This window comes from Patiria miniata, unplaced genomic scaffold, assembly GCF_015706575.1.
Source record: "Patiria miniata isolate m_02_andy unplaced genomic scaffold, ASM1570657v1 HiC_scaffold_22, whole genome shotgun sequence".
Taxonomy (NCBI): domain Eukaryota; kingdom Metazoa; phylum Echinodermata; class Asteroidea; order Valvatida; family Asterinidae; genus Patiria; species Patiria miniata.
In genome coordinates, this window is record NW_024037061.1 from 5486051 (window position 1) to 5513931 (window position 27881).

Here is a 27881-nt window from a genome sequence, read left to right on the forward strand (position 1 = left end):
GATGACTAACTCAGTTGAAGTTATTGACACATTTAAAAAGGGCAAAGCCAATTCCGTGTGCAGACTGCAAAATGAGCAACTTTTTTTAATGATAAGTAATGGCATTTCTCCTCATCATAGCCACTAATTTGAAGTAAAAAAATTCCTGTGGAAGGAATAACAAGGTAATTAATTCATACGAAACACTCACCGTATTTTTCTTCAATATATTCTATTTGCCACCAAAAAAATGGTGAACTTGGGTCCAGATCATTCTGACTCACCCTGTAATATACTCACCCTGTAATATAGAGCGAAACTCTAGCTAGTTATTTAAATCATAAAGAAAAAAAAAATCAACATACAGACATTAAACGAGGTTAAGTGGTTCCCTGCTTTACGCTTCAATAGTTCTCCATGTGTTGAGAGCAACAATGGATCTCATTCCTTAAGACGATGTTGTGAAGGCGTTTAATAAAACCTGACATTCCGCACGACATTCGTCCGAGTTCATTACCAGGAAGCTCTTCAAGACCTGCAGCAAAAATACTCTCGATTGAAACAGAACATGTTTAAATTTCTGATTGTTCATACAGTTGAAAGAAAGATCAATAGCACACTACTGCAGTTTAAACCCAACCATACTAGAAACCTGACGGCCTTTGCAACACCTGGCGCATACAGACATGGAGCGGGGTTGGTACATGAACTTAATGGTGGGTTTTGTCGTGTTGCACTGTGCGGTTCATGCAAGCAAGGAAGCGTGTGAGGTGTGTGAGTGTAGCGACCACGGGCCTCGCATAGTTGACTGCAGCGATAGAGGTCTGATGGAGTTACCGACGGGGATACCAAACGACACCAACGTACTGTAAGTGAAACAATTATCATTACTTACCCTACAGCGTCTTTAATTTGCTTTACCTTTCTCACTGACTGAGGGACTGAGTGGGTTGAATCCCCACCCCAATTGACTTCCTATCCTCCACACCCCCCCCCCCACCAGTTTGACAATACCACGAGACCATACGAGACAATAATACCAAAAGAAAATAAAAGAGAAATTTACAGTCAACGGAATGAAAAAATAGACTCCAATCAAAATTTGCTGTACATTGAATGTATATTTCAGACTGAAACACACAGAAATGGCCCTGAAACGCAGCAATATGTGCATAAATAAAATACGTATGGATTGTTCAGCTACGCCTCGCATCCCCGCTTGTGGGTTTCCACGTAGGTTTTTTTTTCCTAGAAGGGGGGGGGGGGGTGGGTCCAATAATTATTTCTCAGGCCCAACTTTCCACCCCTCCCCCGCAAAAAAAAGGACATGAGGAGAATTTCACTTTTAAAATCCTGGGTCCTTTTTACACCAGGCTTTCGATGTTAAACTTGACTTATCAATCCCTTAAGGCAATCAGTTGCACCACAGAAGGCCAGTCCACAGACAGTACAGTTTCCTTGCTGCTGGGTCTACATTTTGTGAACCCCATACATGTTACATGTGCATGCACAGTCCGACAAATTCATGATTTCCTGTGTTTGTGCAGCATTTTAAGTGATCAATTAAAGAAAACATGATTTAATTACCCGCCAAAAATATTACATTTGATATTTAATTGAAAAAATATATAAAGGTGCCTATATGCCACTCTAAGAATGATTCAGGAATGTCAAACAAGTCGTAAATTCAAGCCATACCAATTGTTCCCTGTTGGTGGTAGGCATTCATTTGATGCTTAACTGCCTAAAGGAAATACAATCTTGGATAAGACAGATCCCAAACCCTGGTTCAGTCTTTATGAATAACCAGAATATAAGGCTGCTGGTCGGGTTTTCTTTTAAAAGAGGATAAAAGGCATGAAAATACCGAAACGTAGAGTGTGGCGTCACCACCATGATTGTTGACTGACTGACTCACCGACTGATTGTGGGAAGAAAAAAAAAAGAGAGTCTTTTTTGTATATACCTGCCTGACTTAATGACTGCATGTCTCTCGTGAGCCAGGCAGTGCAATGAATGTGCTCCAACCCCTTAGTGTAGACACTATTGATTGATGAAAAATATCATCCGGTGAATGGCCGTTCAGAATCAGTTAAATAGTATGTTTGTGGTCTCTATGACCGAAATTGATCTAGATTTGTTTGTTCTTGTGTCTTGGAGGGTGACAATGCATATATCTAATAACAGCCAAGGTAAACAGAATAACTTGAAAATAAATATGTCGGAGGACAATTGTTTCCCAAGTTCAACTTCGATATTTCACATGTATATATATCAAGTTGTGCTTTTGGGGCTTTTGACTCCTCATCAACAGTCCTTGCCACGACCTTCAACGTAACCTATTCACTAATACCACGAAGCAAAACATTCCTTTCTAATACACTATGTACGCTATACAGAGGCCTACGATAACACTTCGAATGCACAATATTAATTTTCAGAAAAATTGCCCAGAATGACTTGAAGGAGATACCGAAGAATAGTTTGATGGAACTTCCGTACCTAATTTCGCTGTAAGTACATTGTATGTCTTATTGTATGCCCGTTTTGTACAAACATTATTATTTAGCCCTAACATTGCCGAGCAAAACCAATTTCATATGTTTTGTATTGATTGTACTAGCTTAGTTTTACATAGCAGTACGTACATACGCTTACTAACATATTATAAAGAAACTTTACTGCTTGCAAGCCACATAAAATTGGATCCAGATATACTGTTATCTTCATATCAACTTTTTACAGAGTTTTAATGAATAGCACGTCTCTTTCAAAATTATTAGACCTAATACGCAGTTTATTTTTATTAATGTAAAATCCACTGTATTCCAACCTCGTCTCGAAGAGCTACTTTATTTTCAACCTCGTTTCCTATATTAACCTCTGTTTTGAAAACTTTTCCTCTGTATCCTGATTCAACACAGCAACAACAGAAAAAAAGATCATTGTCAATTATAAGGTTCACTTACTTCGGTCCGAACCTGTTTCGCCATCTTAGCTATGTCTCATTTCAAGGTACAGTCCATATAAATATCATTGGCAGCTATCCAAAAAGTAACTGAAGATTTTTTTTTGTTGAAAGGCATACTTGGTTTTAAGATAGTAATGGACTAAACTCCACGAGAAATTATTCTTTCTGGCAAGCTGTCATGTTGAAGAATATAACAAAATCAGTCCATTTCCAACGATGCGTCTAAAGACGCAATTTTAGTCATTTTCGTCAGCAGTTCCTGTTTAATTCGGTGAAGCCGTGAATTGATGCGCGTAGGGCATTAACACGACTTACACGCCTGCGGTTGTTATAATTCGTCGTTTCGGTTAGCGAAATCATGCCATTTGTAGCTGCAATTGGGTGAAGGAAGACGTGTCCCGGACGTTGATTTGGGGCGCAATTCAAAATATGGGGAACTTTTGAATAGAAATCCAAATCCTATAATATTGTTTTCTGAGAATAGACAGCATTAACTGAGCTAAAACTTCCTCAGGTTAGTTATTCAGTGTCCGTCTTAAGATTTGAGCACTTTTGATGCTTCAAACGAACATAGTGCACAAGTTACAATGATGTACTCTACCTCTTAAATACTACAAAAATAGCACTTGAAAATGTGAATATGAGGCAAAACTCGAATATAACCACCGTTTATTAAAACCTAACTGTATTTTCTCTGTTTTACATAGCAATTTGACCGGTAACAGCATTGACAAGCCTTTCGAAATTCCGGAGTCTGTAGTGAATTTGTAAGTACAACACGTATACAACATTACATATTGAACTGCCTCTTGACATTGTATATCACTGGTATTTTCACATCAAAACAAAAGTCACTTCGCGGGTTCAGTTGTGAAGATAACCCATTTCAAAACATTCTCTTCTTATATAACACTTTAACAATGGGAATACGTTCACCTGTTGCTCTTAGATACGCTAGTAGAAATCAACTGCAAGACATCGACTTGGTCATGAAAAACGGAGTTAAGCTACATATAGTGTGAGTCAATATTAATTGCTTAATGCTAGTCTTTTATTCAAATAGATGAAATTTTCTCACGCAGATCAATCACTCACGCCTTTCGACTTTTAAAATGTTTAAGTTCTTCAAGATAGTTAGTTTGCGAATTCGATAAGTTATTTGACGCGTAAATGGGAAATGGGAAATTGCTTTGATTCTGAGGATTAAATCACTGTAACTATGATTTTGTATCACCACGAATTATGTTGTTCATTGAGATATGCAGACTGGAAACTGATGACTTTATAAATGGGCGAAATGTGTACATGCTATTTGATTGTGTTGTAATATAATGAAGCTGTTGCGCCCAATCATAATACTGCCGCAGGGGATTTTGTCGTTGCGGATGATCAACGCAAAATAATTAACTTAGGTGTCAACTTCGGCTTCTGTTCTAGGAATTTCGAAGACAACAGAATAAAGGCGATCGGTAACAACACATTTGCAAGATGTACCAAGTTGATAAATGTGTAAGTTCGCATATTACTGTTATAATTGGCGATAATGACAGTGCCACTTTAGTGAAAGCAAAGTCTTATACCAATCTCGCCCAGGACTTACTTTATTTAAACCTCGTTGACAATAGTACGGGTGGGAAACATGTTTCTTGTATTGCGATTCGATATAGCTTTTAAAAATCGTGTAGAGTCCAGTTATTAGATCAAGATGGACGAGTCAAATCGAGTCACAGTGTACGTGTGGTCGAGTCGAGTTGAGTCAGTTACCCCTTAGGACACAAGTGCAGTCGGTTCGCTAAATTGAGACCGATCTGACCAACTCTGCGGATCTGATTCCGAGAGAAATTATCCCATCTTCAACTTAAACACTACATACAAAACCACACTGATTTAAGAGTCATTTCGATTTTTTTTTAACTTTGTGGGATGAAAAGACTTTGGGAGCAAGTAACCAAAATAGAATTTTGAGGATGCAATGATTCAATTTTTCAACTCTGTAAAACTGTATTAGGAAAATGCAGAACAATCACCTAACGACTCTACCAGAGGGTTTGTTTGACGCGAAGACTGAAATGCGTTATTTTCAAAGGTCATCAAGCCAAACTGCGAAGTAATGTCACAACAGTAAATATATAACGACAAATTATCATCATTACCCTTTACAAGGAAAAAATAAAAACACTTCTGAAAAATCCCCTTTTTATTATTTTAGCCCTATAATACAGCATGTTTTTACAACAAGCAAAATTGCATGTTTTGCTCCATTTTTATCCCTCCAAAATGGCACTTGTCGGGCACTCTGAATAATTTCCCTTCGGCAATGGTTAGTTCAGACATTGGTTTTTTTTCATATCTTGTGAGAAAATCTTGGGTTATTGTATATCCTTTGTGAGGTAGCGCTCCAAAAATGGTAAGTTTAACAAAAACTTAAAAGGTGTATTTTCAGTGTTTTCTTTATGTTCAGTCATAACTTGTATAATTGGTATTGTTTATGAATCAAGCACATTTTCACACAAACAGAATCAGACTTTGTATCATTTTTAGACAAGTGGATGAATAGTAGGTCGTGTTGTCTCACCTGGCTAGGACCCGCCCACTCCCCCTTTGCCACCGAATGTATAAGTTGTATGTTGCATAACGAAACAAATTTAAATAAATAATATGCAAGTGAACATTTCGAAATAACATAGTCTTCCTTTTCACAGCTTCCCCTCCCCCCCCCCCAAACCCCGGGGCATTGCTAGGGGTTGAGGGTGGGGTGTGACCACCCACCAATAACTTGGCTTTGTCGGTAAAATCATTGTCACATGGGCAAACCTCATGTGTTTTCAAGCCGCAATGAATATTAATGGCCATATCCATTGTCCTCTTATTGAAGTGCACCATTAATCAAATGTTGTCCAGTCCTCCCTTGGCCCCGCCCCTTCCCTTGCCACCAAATTAAGATTTGGATTTCTGCATGTATTTGCCTAAATTGAATTGTAAATACTAGATATCAATTTGCTAGTGAACCTTTTACAATCTACAAGAAATAGTAAGCGGAGCGCATATTTCAAACAAAAACTCTTTCACAGGAATTTGAACTCGAATGATTTGACTGTTATTGAAGCGGGTACATTCAAGAGTTGCAGCGACCTCCAACATTTGTGAGTATACAACTAAGACGCTTTAAAAAAAAAAAACGCCGTAAAAAATCACAGAGATAACTTATAAGGTTTCCATTTTTATGGTTGATACTGTTGACAACATGAATGTTTCATCGTTTGACCTTATTTTCGCAGTGTAGGCTGCGCTTGGCTTATTCGTGGGTTAGTCAAATTTCAAGGCCAACTTAAAGACATCTTACTCAAAAGATAACATTCAGAAAAACAAATAAGCTATTTTGGTCCCAAATCCGAGATATTATTTTCAACAGAGATCTCTCAGCGCAAGGTTAAAGTGAATCTCTACAAAAAAGTATGTTGAGTTTCGATTTGTTTCCAAATATCCAGTTCAGGGGTTGGTTATAATGACAGTTTAAGGCTATGTGAATAGGCAGTATATCTTGGCAAATGAGGGCGGATCTTCGCAGAGCGCCCTCACGCGCTCAAAAACCAAAGCACTTCATTAAACGTTTGGTGCATGTTTCTTTCTTTCCCCGAAGGAATCTTTTAAGCAATCATTTGAAGGAACTCGGCCCGGATACTTTCGAAGGACTGGAAGCCCAACAAGTGTAAGAAACACTGAAAGCACGGTGGACTTTGCACTTAGTGCGCCTAACTATCCGGTTCGTTAGTAACAACGTCATACACGCGCGCACAACACTGATAACACTGATAACTAGCTGTTATAGCGTTTTAGGGGCTGTTTGGTTCAGACTCTTCCAAGAGCACCAAATTCGGCACAGATGCCGTCCATACCGTTCTATCTATGTGTAGTTATTGTGAAGTGTTGTGGTCCAATGGTTACGGTGTTTGGCTCACTTGTTGCAGTACGTGGGTTCAAACCCGGACGGGAAACATGGTGCTCGTCTTCTTGGGCAAGACACTTTACTACAATTGCCTCTCTTCACCGATGAGTATAAATGGGTACCTGTGAAGGTAGAGACCAGATTGCGCTGATCTTGAGCTGCTGCAGAAACTGGTCTCATGACCTGATGAACAGGGGTAATGAAGCCCTTTGAGAACTTTGGTATAAAGCGCTATATAAGCTCAATATATTATTATTATAGTTATCAGTATTATTTCGGAATCATTAAAATGACATCAGATTTAGATTCCGTGAGCCCGAAAACCCATTAAGGAAGGTATTGTTTAAAATTTTAGGTCGTTATTTTTTTAACTGTGATATATGAGGCGGCATTTTGGATTTTGCCAAAACGGCGGTCCCTTTCAGCGTCTGTCTTGCCTCAAATCGTAAAATAAAATAAGAATGATTCAGATTGCTCGACCCCAAAAATACCTGGAAATTGGTAACATTTATGATTCTAGTTCATTTGGTTCAATTGACCTCCAACGCGGTTGGCGGCCATTTTGCCAATATGGCGGCCCCGACAAAAATCGAAATAGTATGGTATGGTCGACATCTGTGCCGAATTAGGTACTTTTGGAAGAATCTGAACCAAAATATCCCTAAGACCCCCGACTACATTGGATAAACGGGGGAGGTGCGTTAACTTCCGTTTCCATTCGCGCTATGTTACACCGTGTGAAGTATACATGGTTGAATTGAGATGACGTCACACTAACGAACCGGATAAAATGGTTCATGCGCAAATGGTACGCATGAAAGGGATACGTGCGCAAGTGGTACGCGCGCTGATACCATGTGTTATTTCCTTAAGTTTCAAATAACACGCGCAAATCAGTTACCTTGTCTTACCAGAATGTGTTTTAAACAGGTTTCACCATTTATGCGAGTTGTTTTTTTCCTTTTGGTGTACTTACAATATGGCGGGGAATTGTTAAGCCTTGACGGAGCGCAGCAAAAACCTTTTTCGAAATACTGAATTTCCCCATTTACGCCATGTACACAAAGTAGAATTACCATTCGTGCATATGAATAATTAATTAGCCATAATACCGAAACCCTTTGACGTATAGTCAGGAACCTTATTGGGTATGTTTATGATAACTTAATCTATGTATGTACAGAGCTTCATAATTTGTTGTTACTCAATTGCCAAGATCCCTCCCTCCGTTTGAGAGATGGTCAAAATAACCTGGCTCTCTTAAGGTAAAACTTAAATTTTATAAGTGCGTTTGTTCACATTTCTGGCATTACAGATTGATGCGATACAACGATGTGCAACTGTTTAAAGCACATACCTTTGGTAAAAGCACCAAGCTCAATTTGATGTGAGTATGCATGCCAGTCATGGTAATTACTGTAAGGAGAAAAGCATTCAAAGAACGGTGGTCGTTTCTTCAAAATACAATTTTCTCTCTAGAATGTTATTTTGAAAATCTACTAAAATACGCCCAAACTATTACATGTATATAAATGTTGAGGATATAAAGAGCTATACTTTTAAACGGATAGCAGAGACAACCCTGGGGATTGGCTTATATATATACGCACAAGTTTTGCCCTCAAAAATGTTTGGGATTAGAGGTTTTATCTTTTCAAAAAAAATAAATATATATATATATATCAAATTATTTTATTACCACACTGAAGTTTGTTATTTGTGAAAGAAAATATAGTTGCTAAAACTGCGTGTCAAATATTCAATGTCTTACAGAATTTTAGATGACAATCGAATCCCCGAGATTCCAGCTTATTTGTTTGTGGATCCCTCGAATAAACTACACAGGAAACAAATCGACACGTTGTGAGTATTACAGTACTCTGAAAAGATAATGGCGTACAGGTTTTGGTCATTGTTAAAAAAAGTCTTACTTTCTTATTTTGGGGGTCTTCGGAATAATTTTAGTAATGTGTTGGTTTTGTCTCTCATGCTCTTTAGTTCTATTGCTAATAACGCAGTCAGCCGAGTTGCCATTGGAGCTTTTAATGGTGTTAAAAACTTCCAGAAGCTGTGAGTAAAATTAATCATCAACGTTACATACAAGAAAAAAAGTGTTTTTTATCAAGTTTACGAATGCAGTGTTATAACAGTGGGCATTGGAATTTAAAACCGAGATGCATTATCATTAATATTTCAACTCCTCAATTTGAACTCTGTAAAACTGTATTAGGAGAATGCAGAACAATCACCTAACGACTCTACCAGAGGGTTTGTTTGACGCGAAGACTGAAATCAGTCAAGTGTGAGTGCAGTACACTTCTTCTGATGTATGTTTCCATGTGTCTTCATGACATCAAGTGTAGTAAATAATGCTATCATCGATCATAACAGTATTGCAGGCAACTTTTATTTTATTATTGAAGGAACTTCTCAGACAGTTAGTCAAATATCTAAAGTCTATAAAATGTAGTCTTCCTTGACTGTAAGACCTGTTATAAAAATCCTTTCAACGAGATTCGTTATCATAACATATGAGACAAGAAGAACATTTTCAATCACGTGTATTAATTTGGTGGTCATTTGTATCCGTTTCTATCCCCTACAGGTTGCTAGCGGAGAACGATATAGATTTTCTACCAGATAATTTGTTAGTTAACACATCAATAACCGAAATGATGTAAGATTTTTGACAGACATGTTTTGTTGTCTCACGTATAACCCAAAACAAATATTTTAGCAACAATGAGCTGTTTTCCTCTACAATGCGCCAAAAACAAATAATTCCTTTGAAAATTAAAATACAGGCGGCATGCTGCTTTAGACAAATTAGTGTCTAAATGAATGACTATATAACGCCCAAGTCTGGGGTAGGATGGGCCTTGAGAAGGTGCCTTTTTGGGACAGTACATCTAACAATTTTAATCAATGACCAAAATAAATATTTGGTAATTAAATAGTCGTATGCACAGCGTGCCTTGATTCCAACAGGCCTCACAAACCCCTTCAGATTGTTTCCCAAGAGGGACAATAATCAAGGCTATTTATTGCAGTTCTCAACCCAACCCTCCCTGTCAAAAAAGACAATCTGACGAAAACAGACAACTTCACCTTGTCTAACCTTCATCTTGAATACACTTAAAGGTATTTTGAATTGAACCTACGTTTAATTTTCCTTTCTTTTCCCAACATTTTCATATTTCGAAGTGACATTAGCTTCAATCGTCTCCCATCCATTCCTGATGGCTTATTTTGCAATCAGACTAAGCTAAAGAGACTCTTCATACAACGCAATCAAATCAGGGTCCTCAACAGAGAGATGTTTAAGGATCTTCACTCCCTAAATTTACTGTGAGTGTTAATAGTTTCTTTTTTTATGAAATAAGAAATCTATACACTGTAAAAAAAAAATGCCCAAGATTTTACGGCAAAGCACTGTCAAAAGGGTTGCCAACAAAAACCGTAAAATTACGGTCACTTACGGGTTTCCTACGGTGACGTAATTTTAATTCAAATTTCCCGTAAATCTAACGGTGATTTGCGGTAATGGAATACATAGTGGGGATGTCGTCAGGGCTGGGTGCAGGGGAGGGAGATAGGTTCCAGTACAGCAGCTGGGAGTGGGGTACGCATGTGGGTTTTACAACTTGTCTTTTACATGCATGGTGATTTTTATATCATTTTCATTTTAGGTGAAATTAACTTAAAATTGTAACATAACTTGCATCAGTAAGTTGTAATGTAATTTTCATTTAGAGCTTTTTACTGATCCCGCGGAAAGGGGTCGACCTATTGTCAACACCGCAGATAAAGGAATTGACAAGGAACAAATCGCCCTGCCCAGGCCATGTAATTGTTTTTCCTGGGGGGGGGCAATACATGAATAATTCAGTGATAATTTATTTGAATCACTGTAGGACAAATAGATTCTCGTTCTCTTCTCTTTTTTTCACCATAAATTCAAATTATCCCACCGATACATTTGGAGAAGAAACAGAGTCGAGGAAAATGAGCATCGGTGGATCATTCGAACAAGGCATCTTTCTTTCTAGAGCCTATCTCGCTATCCACTAGGCTACTGCGGCAGCTATTGTTGATGTCATTGTTCTGTTCATGAACAAGCATAATTAACCATGAAAACTACTGCATTATTCATGACTTGCCCCTTACCATCTTAAGGGGAAAAAAATACCAGCCTTTGCAATTTCCTTAGCCGAAAATCACACATAGCAATGGTTCATCATGCCCCTGTGTATTGATAAAGGATTTCAAAATCATTTCAAGTGTCCCATCGTTATAGGGCTTACGTTTACAGAATACACTGTCGACCAACAACCAAACTGCAGTTCTTGTTATTTTCTTTGACAGATTAGCTTTTGGGAATCCTCTCATTGAGATACAGGCCTGGATTTTCTATAATACGCAGCTCACAAATTTGTAAGTACATGTATTTCCTCTACAATCATTGTTTAAGTGAGGTTACTGATCGATCGTATCCTGCGATATCTGCCAGGGTCAATATCCGATTTGGAGAGTTGTGGGTTTGTTTCGTGAATTTATGACAGTTGGCCTATTTATCACTTGAATTTATGGTAGATTATTTACTAGCCTGCAACCAAGATGTACAATATGGCAGGCGCTTGGGTAACTTTGGTGACTACTGAACTACGACGTCACGTGATACGAAACACCTCAATCGGCCAAAACATGATCCATCCAACCAGGCTCCGCCCGGCCCATGAAGCCTGACCAATCACAGCAACTGTTCTACCTTTATTACCAGGCAAACACACTAATTTGGGAGTTGCAAACACTGTTTATTTCTTTATTTCGAAGTTGTGGTGCTTGTGGAAATTTCTGAAATTTGTCCGGATCCACCGGATGTGCAGGTTCCTCCTTCCTACTGTGACTAGGCTCGTTTCTGTCCGACTCCTCCACCCTTGGTGTAGACATAGGTACGACTGGATTAATGACGGATGTCGCAGGTATTTGGCGAGTCGACATGTCATCTCCAGACTAGACTATCCTGAAGCTGAATAGTGTACATGCAGTGACCGATTGCGGCGATGATGAAACCAGTGATCCAACGAGGACCAGAGGCGAGGTTTTCGGCAAAGACCGCCTCATTTAGTATTGAAGGTACGAGGTTTGACACGCTTGTCATGGATCTTTTTTGTGCTGGCTGTTTGTTGTCAACCCAGCTTTGAATGTTTGGTCTAACTGTATCAAGTCTTGTACGAAGCTTGCGTTTCATCAACATCTCTGCAGGGCTAACCCTGTTGTTGCATGTGATGTCATGCGATATGTCATCAGAAAACGTGACAGTTTAGTCTCTACGTGCCCTCCTTCATGCACATCATAGCGGCTTTGAAGGACTGCACCGCCCTTTCAGCCAAACCAATTGACGAAAGGTGGAATGGGGCAGACCTGACATGGTTGATGCCGTTGACTTGCAGAAACCTCTCGTATTCTGCACTGGTGAGGTTGGTGTTATTATCAGTGACAATGACTTCTGGCAGTCCATGAGCCGCAAAAGTCTGACGAAGCCGTTCTACTGTGGCTTGTGATTTTGTAGTGTGCAAAGCGTGGATGTTTAGCCACTTGCTTTCTGCATCGACTATGACAAGAAACATATCCCATCCATGAATAGACCAGCATTGTCCAAGTGTAAGTGCGACCATGGACGACTTTGCCACTCCCACTGATTTCCGCGAGGATTGACAGGCTGCACACTGCTTGACCTTATCCTAAAGGTCTTTGTCCATATAAGGCCACCAAACGTAGCTGCGAGCGAGTGTCTTTATTCTCGAGATTCCAGGGTGTGAATCGTGTAGTTCCTCGATGATCTGTGATCAGCCTTGTGGGGGAATGACGACTCGTGATCTCCACAAGATGCAGCCATCTTGCACGCTTAACTCCTCTGAGCTGCAAGTGTATGGCTTCAATCCTTGATCTTGACAGTCACGTGGCCAACCGTTCGTAACGTAGGTACGCGCACGAGTGACAAGGTAGGATCTCTTCCAGTCCAGAGACGAATTTTGTCTGGACAGGGGTGGATTCAAGGCGATACATGATCATTACACTCTTAGAAAAAAGTACCCAATGTTGCGTAAATTGTACTCTTTGTGGTTGTAAAAAGGGAACATGGTCGTTGGCGGGGTAAAACGCTACGCAACAGGGGTTGCGTCAAATTTTACTCAATTCCTGCGTAAAATGTTTACCCAACATTGAGTCCGAATTCTTACCATATGGTGTTGCGTCAAAATTGTACGCAACAAATGATCACCCTTTCTTTTGACCCCCAGGGGCAGGGGGTGGAGGGTTGGGGGCTCTGTCAACCTTTCTGCATATTTTATTAACCATTCCTCTTACCTGACCCCCCAAACATGGATGCTCCGCTAACAAATAGCGCTGTCATGCAGGCCCAGATACTGACCGTGTTTGAATGTTGCAAATGTCATGTACATTTTGTACACGTACGATACACACAACACACATCGCGACATTGCAATTCAATCATCGACCTATTTGTTACAAATATCCAATGTTGTAGGTTTACCTCATACTGCCCACGTTTTCTCAATGACGTATTTTATTAATCAGTGCATCCTGAATAGTAAATGATTACTTCTAAATAAAGGTATCGGCGATTTTGAATCCCACTCTCGCAGCACGTTTGTTATTCCACTAACCGCCATCTTGAATGTTACTGTCGATTTCGAGAGCGTTCTTTAGGCAACACTTGGGCAATGTTTTCTCATTATGGGGTGATATTTACCCATATGAGAGCTCATAATGCCTGTGTTGTTGTACGTTGCAAGGTCAAATGTGCATTCTTACACCACGTTGTTTATAATTTGAAATTTTTCGGTTGCACAATCAAAGGGTCAAATTTCCCTTTTGAAGAGTACTGGCAAAATTGTCACTTAACCCATAATAATTAGGTAACAAAAAGTACTCAACGTTGGTACGCAACACATTTACTCAGCAAGCGTTGACACTTCTTTTTTAGAGTGTATGTAGTCTGCTGGAACACGGGTACGGCTGATCAGCCGTACCCCTATTCCAGCATACTACGTCATGATCATGAGTCGCCTTGAATGTCGTCAGTGATGCGCATGCGTTGTGTCTGACAACACGAAATTTGTTTTCTCGGGCGAAATCGTATTTTCTTTGCTAGTTTTTCCTGGATTGTCTTATCATTTGTCGGATTCTCTCATCATATCGAGTGATTTAACACCTCTGGAACTTGTGTCCACCTGGATTTTCCCTCCAAATCACCTCCTTATGGGATTATTCATCGTCACCAAACTTATTCACATCGTCTCGTTCGTCATCGAGTCAAAATGGCGCCCATGTGAAGAAGCGATACGTACGTTAAACGTGTACACAACGTCACAAGACAAGCGGAAGAGAGCGATCGGCGTGTTTACTCGGCCGCTTTTTCCTGGTATTGACTCTTCATATGTTGATTTCTGACATCCTTCGAGTGATTGGTAACCTCCTTGTGTGTTTCTTCACAATCTATTGATTGTCATCGAGTCAAACTCAATAGCCAGCTATATCTACATCCTGCCGACTAACTGTATCGTGCATCATTGTTTGCCTGCATACTCCCTTTGAATAACTGCTCCTCATGCATGCTGGCTGTCAACAACCCTCCTGCGTGTCTGCTTCATAATACAATGATATACCATTGCCGTTGTGTTTCTTTTTTTTCTTTGTCAATGTCATTCATCATTGTCATGATCACCGACCATGTCGACATTGATTTGACCTGATTGACCTCACATTGCTGTGTACATGTACATTACAGACTGCACTACAGATCATGTTCAGTCATGATTTATATTGTTATTTTTGTGAACTTAGCATTTTGCTACCTAAATCAACAACTTCTGTTTGCTGGTGATATTGAACGCAACCCTGGCCCCCGCACACCTAAGTATCCCTGTGGAGAGTGTACCAGGGCCTGCACCAGCTATAAAGGTGCTAAAGCCAGCATCCTGTGCGAATCATGTGACGTGTGGTTTCATTCAGACTGCGTGGGCCTAACAGACTCTGCCCTCGATACCCTTGGGCGCAGTGATCTCCCCTGGGAGTGTTATCGTTGTGGTTTACCCAACTTTTCATCTGGGCTTTTTGACTCAACAATATTAGATGAGTCCAATTACAGCGCTTCAAATTCTGAGACCCACTCTTCAACGAGTTCCACCAGTTCTCACCATCCAGGTTCTCCTCTCGCCAAATCATCACCCAACAAAAGAAATAGCAACCACACTCTCAAGAATCTCCGCCTACCTGAAGTGAACTTCCATAGCATTTTTTCAAAGCGAGCAGAATTCTGGAGTGTTCTTGACGCTACCAAGCCAGATGTTGTTTTTGGGTGCGAAACATGGCTGAAACCAAACATCGCCAATGGAGAAGTTTTCCCACCTGGATATGACATTTATCGTTGTGATCGCAGGGACGGTTACGGAAGTGTACTTCTTGGCGTCCACAACAGCCTTAATAGCCACCCGATTACCATCAAGTCAGATGCAGAGATTGTCGCTGCGAAGATCATCAACGATAACCAGACCATTGTACTAGCATCTGTGTACAGACCTCCCAAAATTGACCTTAAGTATATGGAGGATTTCAATAGCGCCATCAGTCATCTGTATCATCAGATGCCATCAGTCACCTACTTGATACAGCTGGCCTTGAGCAAATGGTCAATTTTCCTACCAGAGGGGACAACACTCTGGACATCATCTTTACCAACAGACCCTCCCTCACTAACAGATGATCGGGTCTCCCAGCCTTAAGCGACCATGACATGGTATTCATGGACGCGAACGGCCGTGCCTATAGGAGGAAACCAGTTCGGCGCAAGATTCTGCTCTGGAAAAGGGCCGACCTCGTCACCATCCGCTCGAGATGTCAGATGATTTCACTTCAAAGTTCACTACTTCAACGCCAGTTGAAGACCTTGCTACTGCACTGCAACTGGAGCTTGAAGAGATCATCAACAACTGTGTTCCATCTAAGCTTAGCTCCACAAGAGTCAATCAACCGTGGTTCAACTCCGAATCAAAACACATCCTGAGACAAAAGGGTCGTGCCTTCAAGAAGGCTCGTCGCACAAACAAAGCCAGAGACTGGATTCGCTTCAAGCGTTTAAAGAAGGAGGCTCAAAACATCTGCCGAAATTCCTACAACACGTATGTCCATGACATCATCCACAGCGTACCAGCAGGTTGTAGGAACAAGAAGTTGGGTGCTCTTGTGAAAGCCAAGCGATGTGATCATATGGGTGTTGCACCTCTGAAAGAAGGAGGCTTTCTACACACGGATCCCAAGGCCAAAGCCAACATTCTGACCCGGCAATTCACATCGGTTTTCTCAACTGACAACGGAGCTCCACTACCTGACCTAGGCACCAGCAACCATCCTGAAATGGAAAACATCACTGTGAGCGAGAATGGAGTGATCAAACTCCTGAAAAATCTCAAGCCCTCCACTGCCTCTGGACCCGATGGGATACCTACCATGCTGCTAAAACAGACGGCTGTGGAGATTGCTCCTGCAGCAGTGTTACTTTTCCAGGCTTCAATCGACCAAGGGAGGGTACCATCACAATGGAAGATAGCACAATTAGTCCCATTGTTCAAAAAGGGAAGTCGTTCTGATGCCGCCAACTACAGACCGATTTCTCTAACATCTGTACTCTGCAAACTGTGCGAGCACATCATTCATTGTGCTGTGATCCAACACCTTACCGACAACAACATCCTGTCAGATGCGCAGCACGGTTTCCGCAAATACAGATCCTGCGAAACGCAACTGATCTGTATGCTGGATGACCTCATCCAGGGACTGGACAGCAAGTCACAAATCGACGTGGTCCTGCTCGATTACGAGAAAGCATTCGATAAAAGGCCACATCGACATCTACTGAAGAAAGTCCAGCACTATGGAGTTAGAGGCGCAAAACTGGCATGGATATCAGATTTCCTCCACTCTCGTTCCCAATCTGTACTCGTTGATGGGCAGAAGAGTAGTGAATCCATCGTCTCATCCGGGGTTCCACAGGGGAGTGTCCTTAGTCCCCCACTCTTCCTAATCTACATCAACGACCTGCCTGAATGCATCAGAAGCTCAACAACTACATGTAGGTTATTTGCCGATGAAAGTGTTTTGTATAAACTGTTTTGTATAAACATATCACCTCAACCAATGACAAAGCTAGTCTCCAGCTGTTTCATGGCGAAGGGTACTGGTCTGGCTTCAGAATTTGGTTCTGCGTCAGCTTTCGTCACGCTGATGAGCTCCTGTTGTCCTTTGAATTTTGTCTTTTGAGTTTGCCCAATTCATCGCGAAACAACTCACTGTACTGTACTGTCCTGTGATGTCGATAGGAACGGGTGTGTGGTTCACTTGACGGATTGTGTGTCATGCTAATCGAAGATGGCGTAGCCAGTTACGGCCAAGAAGATTGGGTCCCCTGCCTGACACGACGAGAAGCGGCAATTGAGCATTTTGGTTGTTGTGCTCAACTGCAACGGCGCAACTACCGATGACTGGTATTTTCTGACCTGTGTATGTACGCAGTTCAATGTCCGTGTCCTTGCATAGTGTCAGTTTGTTGTCAACAAATACGACTCGTTGGCGTTGTCAGTGAGGATGGAAACCGAGGCACCAGTTTCGATTTCCATGGTCACCAGTTTGCAGTTGATGGACACACTTACTAAAAACTGAGGCTCTTTCGTCTGTGAAGTTGTCTTGTACATGGTGTAGGTTTCCATAGGGGGCGCACTCTCTTCCACATCAACATTTATATCAATGTTGTATGTGTTGTGCTTTGACTGTGTCGATGATGGCGTCTATAGAGTTTAGTGGTCCTTCACACCTTAGCCACATGAGCTTGCTTTCCACAGTTATTACAGTTATAGGAGCGAGCTCGGCAGTTCTGTGATGTGTGTTCTGTTTGTCCACAGCGATAGCACTTGCGAGGCCCATGGGACTTGCCGTGTGCTTGACTGTGAGTTTGTGGCCTCCCTCCATCCTTACCCTGGGGCTTTACACTGCCGACTTTGTGCGTTTGTTTGTTTGTGGGGATGGGGGGGGGGCTCCCGTCGCTTGTATGTTGCTGGATATCCTTGGCATTCTTCGCTGCCAGCTCCATGGCTCGAGCCATTTCCCAACCCTTATCAAACTTGAGAGTAGATTCAGACAACAATCTACATTGAATCCGATCATCCTTGATACCGCACACCAAGCAATCACGTGGCATGTCATTGAGAGCCTCCCCTTAACCATAGTGTTGTGCGAGGTGACGTAGTTCCGCAATAAACTGAGAAACTGACTGGCCTGCTTGCCTAACTTTGGAGTTAAACTTGTATCTCTCCTCTATGACAGATGGTTTTGGGCTAAATTGATTCTTGGTGATTGAAACTAGTTCATCAAATGTCTTTTCACCAGCTTTGTCTGGCGCAACTAGGCTGGAAATCAATTTGAATGTATCCGCCCCATAGCCAGTCAACAGTATGGCTCTTTTCTTACCCAGTGCTTTCACATCATTCGCCTTAAAAGACTGTCTCAAAGGGTGCTCATACGCCATGTCTCCTTCTCAACATGAAACTCACCTACGTTACCGAAGGTATTTATGTTACCCCCATCGCCAATTGTTATAACCAGGTAAACACACTAATTTGGCAGCTGCAAACACTGTTTATTTCTACATGACTACACGTGCATCTACATGACGCACGTCCGGCGAAGCTTTAATCCAGGTTTCATTGCAATGCAGACTCATCGGTAGTATTGCGCACATCTTAGCGAATATAAATAAGACCTAAGTCACCAAATATGATGACTTAAGTCGTTGCTTGCAAACTAAATGAGGAAAACAACAAAATTATGTATTTTCAATTTTATGTTAGATCCATGTTCCAAAACAATCTTTCATCGATTGGAGAGAGGCCATTTGCCACCGTCAATAAAACAATCAAACAGGTGTAAGTAAATTCATCATCCATTTTTTTTAGTTCTGTGCTTCCCTGAACGGAATCAAGTACATGTACATGTATAGTACCATGTTTGTCAAAGCATGCAGCTAATATTTTGTATAACTTAGCCCTTAAGGAACAAGACTCCGACATCAATTTGACGTCATGGGTTGCACATGTATATAAGATTTGCCTGTTCAAATCACGTAATGAGTGTACCAGGTTAAATATTAGATTCAATAACTCACGACAGAAAAATGTGGTTTTCGCCAATATCGCAGGTCTGATAAAGTACTTAAGAGTCGTTTCGTGTAAATACTTCATACAAGTGTCCACGGTCAAAAAAATCGAATTTTTTTAAACTTTGTGGGATGAAAGGACTGTGGGAGCAAGTTACCAAAATAGACTTTTTAATCCGATATTTTGCCCGCTGCCATGGTTACGGGCCATTATGTGTTTTGGCCATTTTTGGGCAATTTTGAGGCTGCATTTTTTGCGTTATTTTCAAAGGTCGTCAAGCCAAACTGCAAAGTAATGTCACAAAAGTAACTATATCACGACAAAGTATCATCCTTACCCTTACAAGAAAAAAATCAAAACACTGTTTTTACAACTAGCAAAATTGCATTTTTTACCCCATTTTTATCCCTCCAAAATGGCACTTGCCAGGGCACTAAGAATAGTTTCCCTTCGGCTATGGTTAGTTCAAACATTGGTCTTTTCATATCTGGTGAGAAAATGTTGGGTTATTGTATAGCCCTTGTGCAGTAGCGAACCAAAAATGGTAAATTTCACAAAAACCTTAAGAGTGTATTTTCAGTGTTTTCCTTTGTTTTGGGTAATAAACTTGTATAATTGGTATTGTTCATGAATCTAGCACATTTTCACAAACAGAATCAGACTGTTTATCATTTTTAGTCCATTGGATGGTAAGTAGGTCGTGCACTTCCCCCCACACCTGGCTAGGCCCGCCCACTCCCCCTGTGCCACCGAATTTTGAACGTGTATGTTGCATAACGAAACGAATGTAAATAAGTAATATGCAAGTGAACACTTTAGAAATAACATAGAGTTCCTTTTCACAGCCTCCCCTTCCCCCACCCCCAGGGGCATATAATAATGGCCATATCCATTGTCCTCTGATTGAAGTGCACCATTATTCAAATGATGTCCAGTCCTTCCCCTCCCAGCTAGGCCCCGCCCCTTCCTTTCCACCAAATTCAGATTTTGATTTCTGCATGGATTTGCATAAATTAAATTGTAAATACTAGATATCGATTTGAAAGTGAACTTTTTACGATCTACACCAACAGCCGTTTCACAGATAGCCCCTTCCCCTGCCACCCCCACTCTCAAAGCTCAAAGAGAACCACGCCCTCCCCAACAAGTCAACAAGTACAATTTTGTTGAGATTACATACATGCATATGACCTTGGGGAAAGTCTGAATTATGTAAGGTGGCTTTTTTTACAACACGGGGCAGCTTGAAACATCCGAAAAGTGAGGAGGAGAAGGGGTGTGTCGTGGGGGTGGGTAGGGGTGGGAAGGGTGATCTGGACACATGCATGTACGCTGTTCACATTTGTTTATATTGCAAGCTACTTTGGAATTACAGTAAAAGGTGTGGTGAACAAAATGACGTTTATTTTATAATTTTCAAAACGGAAAAGATCTGTCGATTTAGAGAGCAACTAACTCTTATTTGTTTATATTGAAATACATGTACTTTAAAACAACGATCACTCCAGTGAAAGCTCCGAGAGAACACAGCATCAATTTGATTGCATGAATTTCACTCTGACTTGACTTGGCTATATACATGTAGTTAGGGTCTGAAGTATTTTTTTAGTGGAATTGTCCTCCAAATTTGTATTTGCCTGATCAACATGAAGTTTTGTGGCACCAAATACACTTCTGTAGTGTGCTTATTATTACCATGGCAACCGTTGTAAAGACATCGGTGCTCATAAACTAAAGTCAAAAATACTTCCATTTTCAAAGCCTATCACGGAAGTAATATCCTATGACTGAAATTCATGGCTATATAATTAACAACAACACATGCTCAGTATGTAACGTGGCCGCCATTGGTGCGAGAAGCGCATGTAATTTTCACCTTTCAATCTGTACCATTTTGTTTGTTTTGATGTACGTTTCTTATAGTTATTACATGAATGAATTGCAGAGCATTAAATAACATCCCCACAATTGTGTATATTTACTTTAGTTTTGCCAATTCGGGTTGAACCACAGAAGTGTGGCCATGTTCACTGCTGATGACAGTTTAGAAGTGACTCAATATGTCATGCTGATTACGAAATTACGATTTTGGAGGGCATAGCAGCACCCATAACGGTACTATATTCGACTTTTATGTGCTTGATCTGACCATATTTACACGTTCAATTCAATCAATCAATATAGAGGCCATTTTGAGTTTTCACTAGAGTGATAGTTGTTTTAAGGTACATGTATTTTAATATAAAAATATGAGTTATTTGCTCTCGTAATCGCAATATCACTAAAATAAATGCAATTTTGTTAAAACAAATTTTAGAATTATGTACATGTATCATGTACATGTATCCGTATTACACCCCCCCCCCCCTGCGCTTTCCAGATATTCCAAACCACTCCCACGTTGACAAAAAAAATAGACAAACCTACATAGGGTATGTAAATATGTGGACTTTCCGCAAGGCAATATCTAACCTTAACAATAATACATATTCTGTACAATTCTTTGGGAGGGGAGGGGTAGTTGCTCATAATGAGCACTGGAGTAGGAAGAGGGATGGCAGGGGGTGGGCTGTGAGAAAAGTACGCCTGTTGGTGTAGATTATGAAATTTTCACTGGCAAATTGACATCTATTTACAATAATAATTTAGGCAAATACATGCAGAAATCAAAATCTGAATTTGGTGGCAAGGGAAAGGGCGGGGCCTAGCTAGGAGGGGAGGACTGGACATCATTGGAATGATGGTGCACTTCAATCAGAGGACAGTGGATATGACCATTATTCATTGCGGCTTGCAAACACATGAGTTTTGCCCATGTGACAATGATTTTACCGACAATGCCAAGTTATTGGTGGGTGGTCACACCGCACCCTCAACCCCAAGCAATGCCCCCGGGGTGGGGGAAGGGGAGGCTGTGAAAAGGAATTATATGTTATTTCTAAAGTGTTCACTTGCATATTTACATTTGTTTCGTTATGCAACATACAAGTTCAAAATTCGGTGGCACAGGGGGAGTGGGCGGGGCCTAGCCAGGTGTGGGGGGAAGTACACGACCTACTATTCATCCAATGGTCTAAAAATGATACACAGTCTAATTCTGTAAAAATGTGCTAGATTCATGAACAATACCAATTATACAAGTTATACAAGTTATTACTCAAAACAAAGGAAAACACTGAAAATACACTTTTTAAGGTTTTTGTGAAGTTTACCATTTTTGGAGCGCTACTGCACAAAGGCTATAAAAATAACCTTAAAATTATCTCACCAGATATGAAAAACCAATGTCTGAACTAACCATAACCGAAGGGAAATTATTCTGAGTGCCTTGGCAAGTGCCATTTTGGAGGGTTAAAAATGGGGTAAAAAATGCAGTTTTGCTAGTTGTAAAAACATGCTGTATTATAGGGCCTAAAAATATTATAAAGGAGATTTTTCAGAAGTGTTTCTATTTTTTTCTTGTAAGGGTACGGATGATACTTTGTCGTGATATGGTTACTTTTGTGACATTACTTTGCAGTTTGGCTGGATGACCTTTGAAAATAACGCGAAAAATGAATTTTTGCAGCTTCAAAATTGCCAAAAATGACCAAAACACATAATGGCCCGTAACCATGGCAACGGGCAAAATAAAAGTTTAAAAAGTCTATTTTGGTTACTTGCTCCCTAAGTACTTTCACCCCACAAAGTTTTAAAAATTTGATTTTTTGAGCGTGGACACTTATATGAAGTATTTACACGAAATTACTCTTAAGTGCATGTAATGATAGATTCGCGAATTTCCATCAGTGTGTCATATTGTATGAAATTAGATTCTTACTTTTCCCGACTTTCCAGATCGTTGTATGACAGTCATTTGACAACTATTTTCGATGTCGTATGGCAAGATTTGGGTATCAACGCCTATGTGTAAGTTACAGTTTGTGAGTCAAAGTTTTCGCTTTCAAGTTTACATTTTGCTGCCAAGATTGTTACTGTTGTACATTTTCCTTCCTGAATATTTTTCAAGTTATAGTTGTAACGTATCGCAGCATTGACGATGTACCTCATTGACAACTTTCTTGGGAGATTATTGGAGTTGAACATAATACATTTTCATTTTGTCCCTTTGTTCTCAGGGCTGTTGATAACACACTCCAGTTTGCGCCTGCAACAAATCGGACTGATCTGAAAATGTAAAGATCTTTCACGACTCTCATATAAATTATTACTTGATGATTTCTAAAGATATTGGTTTTGCTCTACATGTTATAAATGGCCCATATGCTCTCTATTTTATTAAAATGCAATCCTTGAAAATGCACCTTTGAGTCGAATTCAACCTTATTTTAAATTGTATATTTTTGTCATTTGCAAGGGTTTTTGGTGCCTTTCGGTTTTATGCAGAAGCAAACGTCCATATATAATTTTGAGCATACGTGTGATGTCATTCAAGGCAGAATCCTGGGTGTTAATTCCAACTTTATCAGCATCAACAGTTACCTGGATTTTGGATATATTGCTATCATACATTTTCTGTTACGATGACAGTAAGCCAAAGAGCAAACTTTTCTCACAAATGTTTTCATTAAGCAAATGGTCTGGTTTACAACTTAAACAGAAAACCCCTGAAATGAACAGTGACTTCCAAAAATGACATAACAACAACAGCGCCCTCAGTTGTTAGGAAAACATGGACAATTTGAAATGTTCAAAGAGGTTTTCATACATTAAAGGGAATATACAACATTTGCAAACATCGAAAAATAAAACTATCAAGTTTTACGAAATACCTTACTAGGATGTTGGTAAATAACAGTCACAAGCATCCTGTAAAATTATGGCACCTGGTGTGAAGTCATTTTCAAGAAAATGGTATTTTTGTATACATTTCCAACAGTGGTCGGCCGATCACCGTTGGAAAAACCTAACTATTTTTCAACTTCTGCTTCAAATTTACCATTTTTTTTCAATCCAAATTTTGGTTGCTATTGGTAACATGTTCATGAACGGGTGCAGGCCAGCTACACTGGTTCCCTTACCTTACAATTTTCCGGCATCTATAAACTGATCCATTTTATCCTTAGTGGAGTCAGGGAACCAGACTACTTGAACATTTTTGTTTTACTTGGTTTTTCCAGCATTTTCGAACACAAAACTTCAAACATGTCAGTGTAACAATATTTGACCTATTAAACTAACCCCTCAAATAGTTCATTTCTGAAAATTACAGCAAAAGCCAATGATGTACATTCCCTTTAATTTTTAAAATGTTCCTAAGGAAGTTCATGTCATGGAACTTATAGACTTGACCTGTCTTGCATTGTTACAATACACCGTAAAAAAAAAAGCATAGGCATAGAGTTATTTTTTTGTACCTTCAAATTTCAGTGAACAGGTTGGTGACGGGTTCGCCCTACCGATAATTGTAACGAAGGAAATGGCAGATATCTTCACAAAATGTGGATTCTCCTGTTCAAGAACTGTTCATTGGTGGCGATGCGTGCCATGTGCCCAAGGATATTATGGAGATCTGAGGGAGAGTGGGTGTAAAGCGTGCCCAGCTGGTACTACGAAGTTCAGTTTTTATGTGTTGATAAGATATTTTTGGAAGGAAATTGGAAACAATGTTCATGTCATTGCAGACGTTATCTGCTTGAAGGTTATTTATGTGCACTCACTTTTTCTTCCACCATGGGTACGTGACATGCGCAATAGCGTGAACTAATGATCTACAAAGTTTTCTGATTTCAAGGATGCACTGATTTAATTTTGAATTGGTGTCCTAATACTAGGAGGATTTCTCCCTACATTATTTAGTCGGCTAATGGAAGTACCACTGCTCGGATTATGAGAAAAGAAAAGGTTTGCATGACATTTTGCAAGTACTTTGTTGAAAGTCGAAGAAAAGTGTCGAATGGCAGTGAGGGGTTTTGGACAGTTTTAATGAAATTACATGTATTATCTTTGAATCGCAGGAGGCTTTTACCAAACCAAGACTGGACAGGCAGCAGACACATCACAGCCCATCAAGTGTCAAAAGTGCAACAATGGAACCTACGTCACCCCAGCTGCTCACCCTGGTATCAGCCCTGCAGATTGCACCGTGTGTCCTACAGGTACCAATAAAAGTCTCCATGCAGGGTTCCGCGCATGCTTTTGTCTCGATAAGTACTACCGGAAAGATCGGTTTGATGAGTGTTATCCTTGCCCAGACGAAGGTCTTGACTGTGCAGGGGAGTATCAACACCTCTTACCTGGATTTTGGTGGACTTGGGACTGGGGCTCAAACGACAACTACGAAGCATATCAGCATTTCGTTGTAAACATCAGGAGCAAAAATGATTCCTACAATAGCAGCACGCAGCATTTTAGGGGAGTGGTGCCTAAGGTACATCCGTGTCCACGTAAGGAGTCTTGTTTAAATGAAGGGGATGGTATCAATGTCACTTGTGAGGTTGGTTATGAAGGTTGGCTTTGCTCTGAATGCAGTGTGGGGTACTACGCCTGGTTTGATAGTTGTAATGTGTGCCCAAAGTGGTGGTGGTTCTTACTTGAAGTCGTTCTGTTGCTGGTCGTGTTGGCAGTGGTAATACTCGTCATCGCTTGGGATGTGCGGAGAAACCGGAGAAAAGGACGGTCGGCCGTTGATGTGATCTTTGCTCGAGGGAAAATCATGCTTGGTTTCTATCAGGTGATGGGCGAGATTTTCTCTGCCCTTGATGAGATTCCCTGGCCGAATATTCTGACTAAGTTTGGGTCATTTTTCAAACTGCTGGAGATGAATATTGTCCAATTGGTCATCAGTCCCCGCTGCTACTTTCCAGACTTCACCTACCGCAATGTGTACATTGAGTATTTGTTTGGAATGAGCTTAGTTTCGTTTGTTGTGCTGGCAGCTTTGTGTGTCTATTGGGTTTCAAAGTGCTACTTGGCGATCAAGAAAAACACAGTTGAAGAGCGTGTCAAGGCTTTGTCAACCACAAGACAGAAATGTTACCTGTTTGTTGTTATGCTTCTCTTTGTGTCTTATCCCGGCTTGTCCAGTGTTATATTCACCCTCTTGCCTTCTGGTTGCGACCCGTTCTATCTAGATGAGAACGAGACCTATAGTGCTACGAGACTTCGATCCGATTACTCTATCGACTGTCAAAACGAGCAGCATGTTCATTTCAACCATGCTGCCGAAGCTTCTCTCTGTTACGTTGTTGGCTTCCCGTCCTTGCTGTTTGTACTTCTGTGGAGAAGCAACGGACAAGACAAGAGAAATAAATCGCATGAGCACCTTTTGCCTGAATCGTCAGTAGATGATCCGAGTTACTGCAGCATCAATGATCCAACTATGCCACACAGAAATGAAGATGATTCCACATTTAATCAACCAGGCATCGACCTCCTAAATTCCGAAGAACAAAGTCCGTCAGAAATCACATGGAAAAGTTTCCTCAGTGGAAACTACAAAGCAGAGTTCTGGTATTGGGAAATTGTTGAGCTTTCCCGCAAGATCATCCAGACGCTGTTTGTGTTGCTGTACGGCCCAGATGATCACTTCACCATGTTTGCAACCATCGCCATATCTGTTGGGTTCCTGCTCCTACATGCATATGTAAGGCCGATGAAAGATGTTACCGATAGCCGTTTACAGATGTGTTCCCTAGCAACCATCTTCCTGAATCTCTTGGCAGCCTCCTTGCTCCTGTCTCCTACTGGAGGTGGCACAGAGAGAGCCCAAGTCCTTGCGGCTGTCCTGGTTCTGATGAATTTCAGCATCATTGTGTTTGTCATAGGTACGCATTTAAATACATATATATCATTATTCTTGATTGTTGTAGATAGTTCATTGATACATTACACACTGTGCCTGACACCAATTTTGACAGAGAAACTGTGATCACCTGACCAGTCATAATCTAATTGGCCAATGAGCACTATTTGATTGACAGCTTGGATGGGGCTATTCGAATCAGTAACAATTGGTTTTTTTTATGTACAGCAAGTCTTCTCTGGATGGTGATGAAGTCACTGTGGCGCTCTGGGTGCTGTGGTAGTATGGCAACATGCATCGCTAAAGCCTGTTGCTGGTTTTGTCGACACGAGTCATTGGCGAGGGAAGGCAGAGGCACACGTCTTGTGATGACGAGTGTGAGAGATCTTTCCCTTGATGTTGACGAAGACTATGTGGAAAGGCCTTACGAAGAAATCATATCAGAGCATCACGAGCTTGAGTAAAATTACAACTTGTTCATGAGTTAAGATTAAAAAGCTAGTCAGATTTTTAGAGGTTTATTTTGTATAGATCACTTGTAATTACATGTATTTGCAGTGGAATTGGACCCGGGAAGGGGAGTGCCAGAAAAGATGTTTAATTTTTGGCAACCTGACCTTCACATTTGTGTTGTATAGTTTTGGAACAATTTGTATATTTGCAATGGTAGTGGGAGCTAAAAAGATGTTGATTGAATAATATTTGAGGATTCGGGGAAGTTGTAATAGATTATTTTCTTTGAGATCGATATCAAACAATGTTAGCCTGGTTGCCTTCTGTTTTCAATCAACCACTTGTAAATGTGAAATATAAATATTTTAAAATAAATATGGAATACGAGGACAATATCAACGTTGCTTTGCCTTATAGCTAATTTTATCAATTTTATTCTTTTATGGATCGGATGAATTCAATAACTAAAGCTATTAGTACATTTGATTCTACTTTGCTTTGCTTGACAAGTTTGATGATCAGTTATTCAGATTTATTGCGCAGAGGAGTATCTCAATG

The 27881-nt window shown here is 40.5% G+C and overlaps 1 protein-coding gene across 1 annotated transcript; it reads left to right on the forward strand.

Moving 5' to 3' along the window:
• Nucleotides 1-665: 665 nt before the first annotated feature.
• On the forward strand, nucleotides 666-27334 carry LOC119730664. Its single transcript, XM_038203655.1, has 10 exons — nucleotides 666-847; nucleotides 9502-9573; nucleotides 10101-10244; nucleotides 11262-11330; nucleotides 18821-18895; nucleotides 22964-23035; nucleotides 23245-23301; nucleotides 24497-24672; nucleotides 25084-26892; nucleotides 27099-27334. The coding sequence occupies exons 1-10, from the start codon at nucleotides 666-668 to the stop codon at nucleotides 27332-27334; spliced, it is 2892 nt and encodes a 963-aa protein (XP_038059583.1).
• The last annotated feature ends 547 nt before the right edge of the window (nucleotides 27335-27881 follow it).

Excerpts from the sequence above, each read along its gene's own strand:
- LOC119730664 (XM_038203655.1), top strand. The coding sequence starts at position 666 with ATGGAGCGGGGTTGGTACATGAACTTAATGGTGGGTTTTGTCGTGTTG. Across the intron at positions 848-9,501 it reads CCAAACGACACCAACGTACT|GTTGCTAGCGGAGAACGATA; the intron begins GTAAGTGAAACA and ends TATCCCCTACAG. Across the intron at positions 23,302-24,496 it reads AATCGGACTGATCTGAAAAT|TGAACAGGTTGGTGACGGGT; the intron begins GTAAAGATCTTT and ends TTCAAATTTCAG.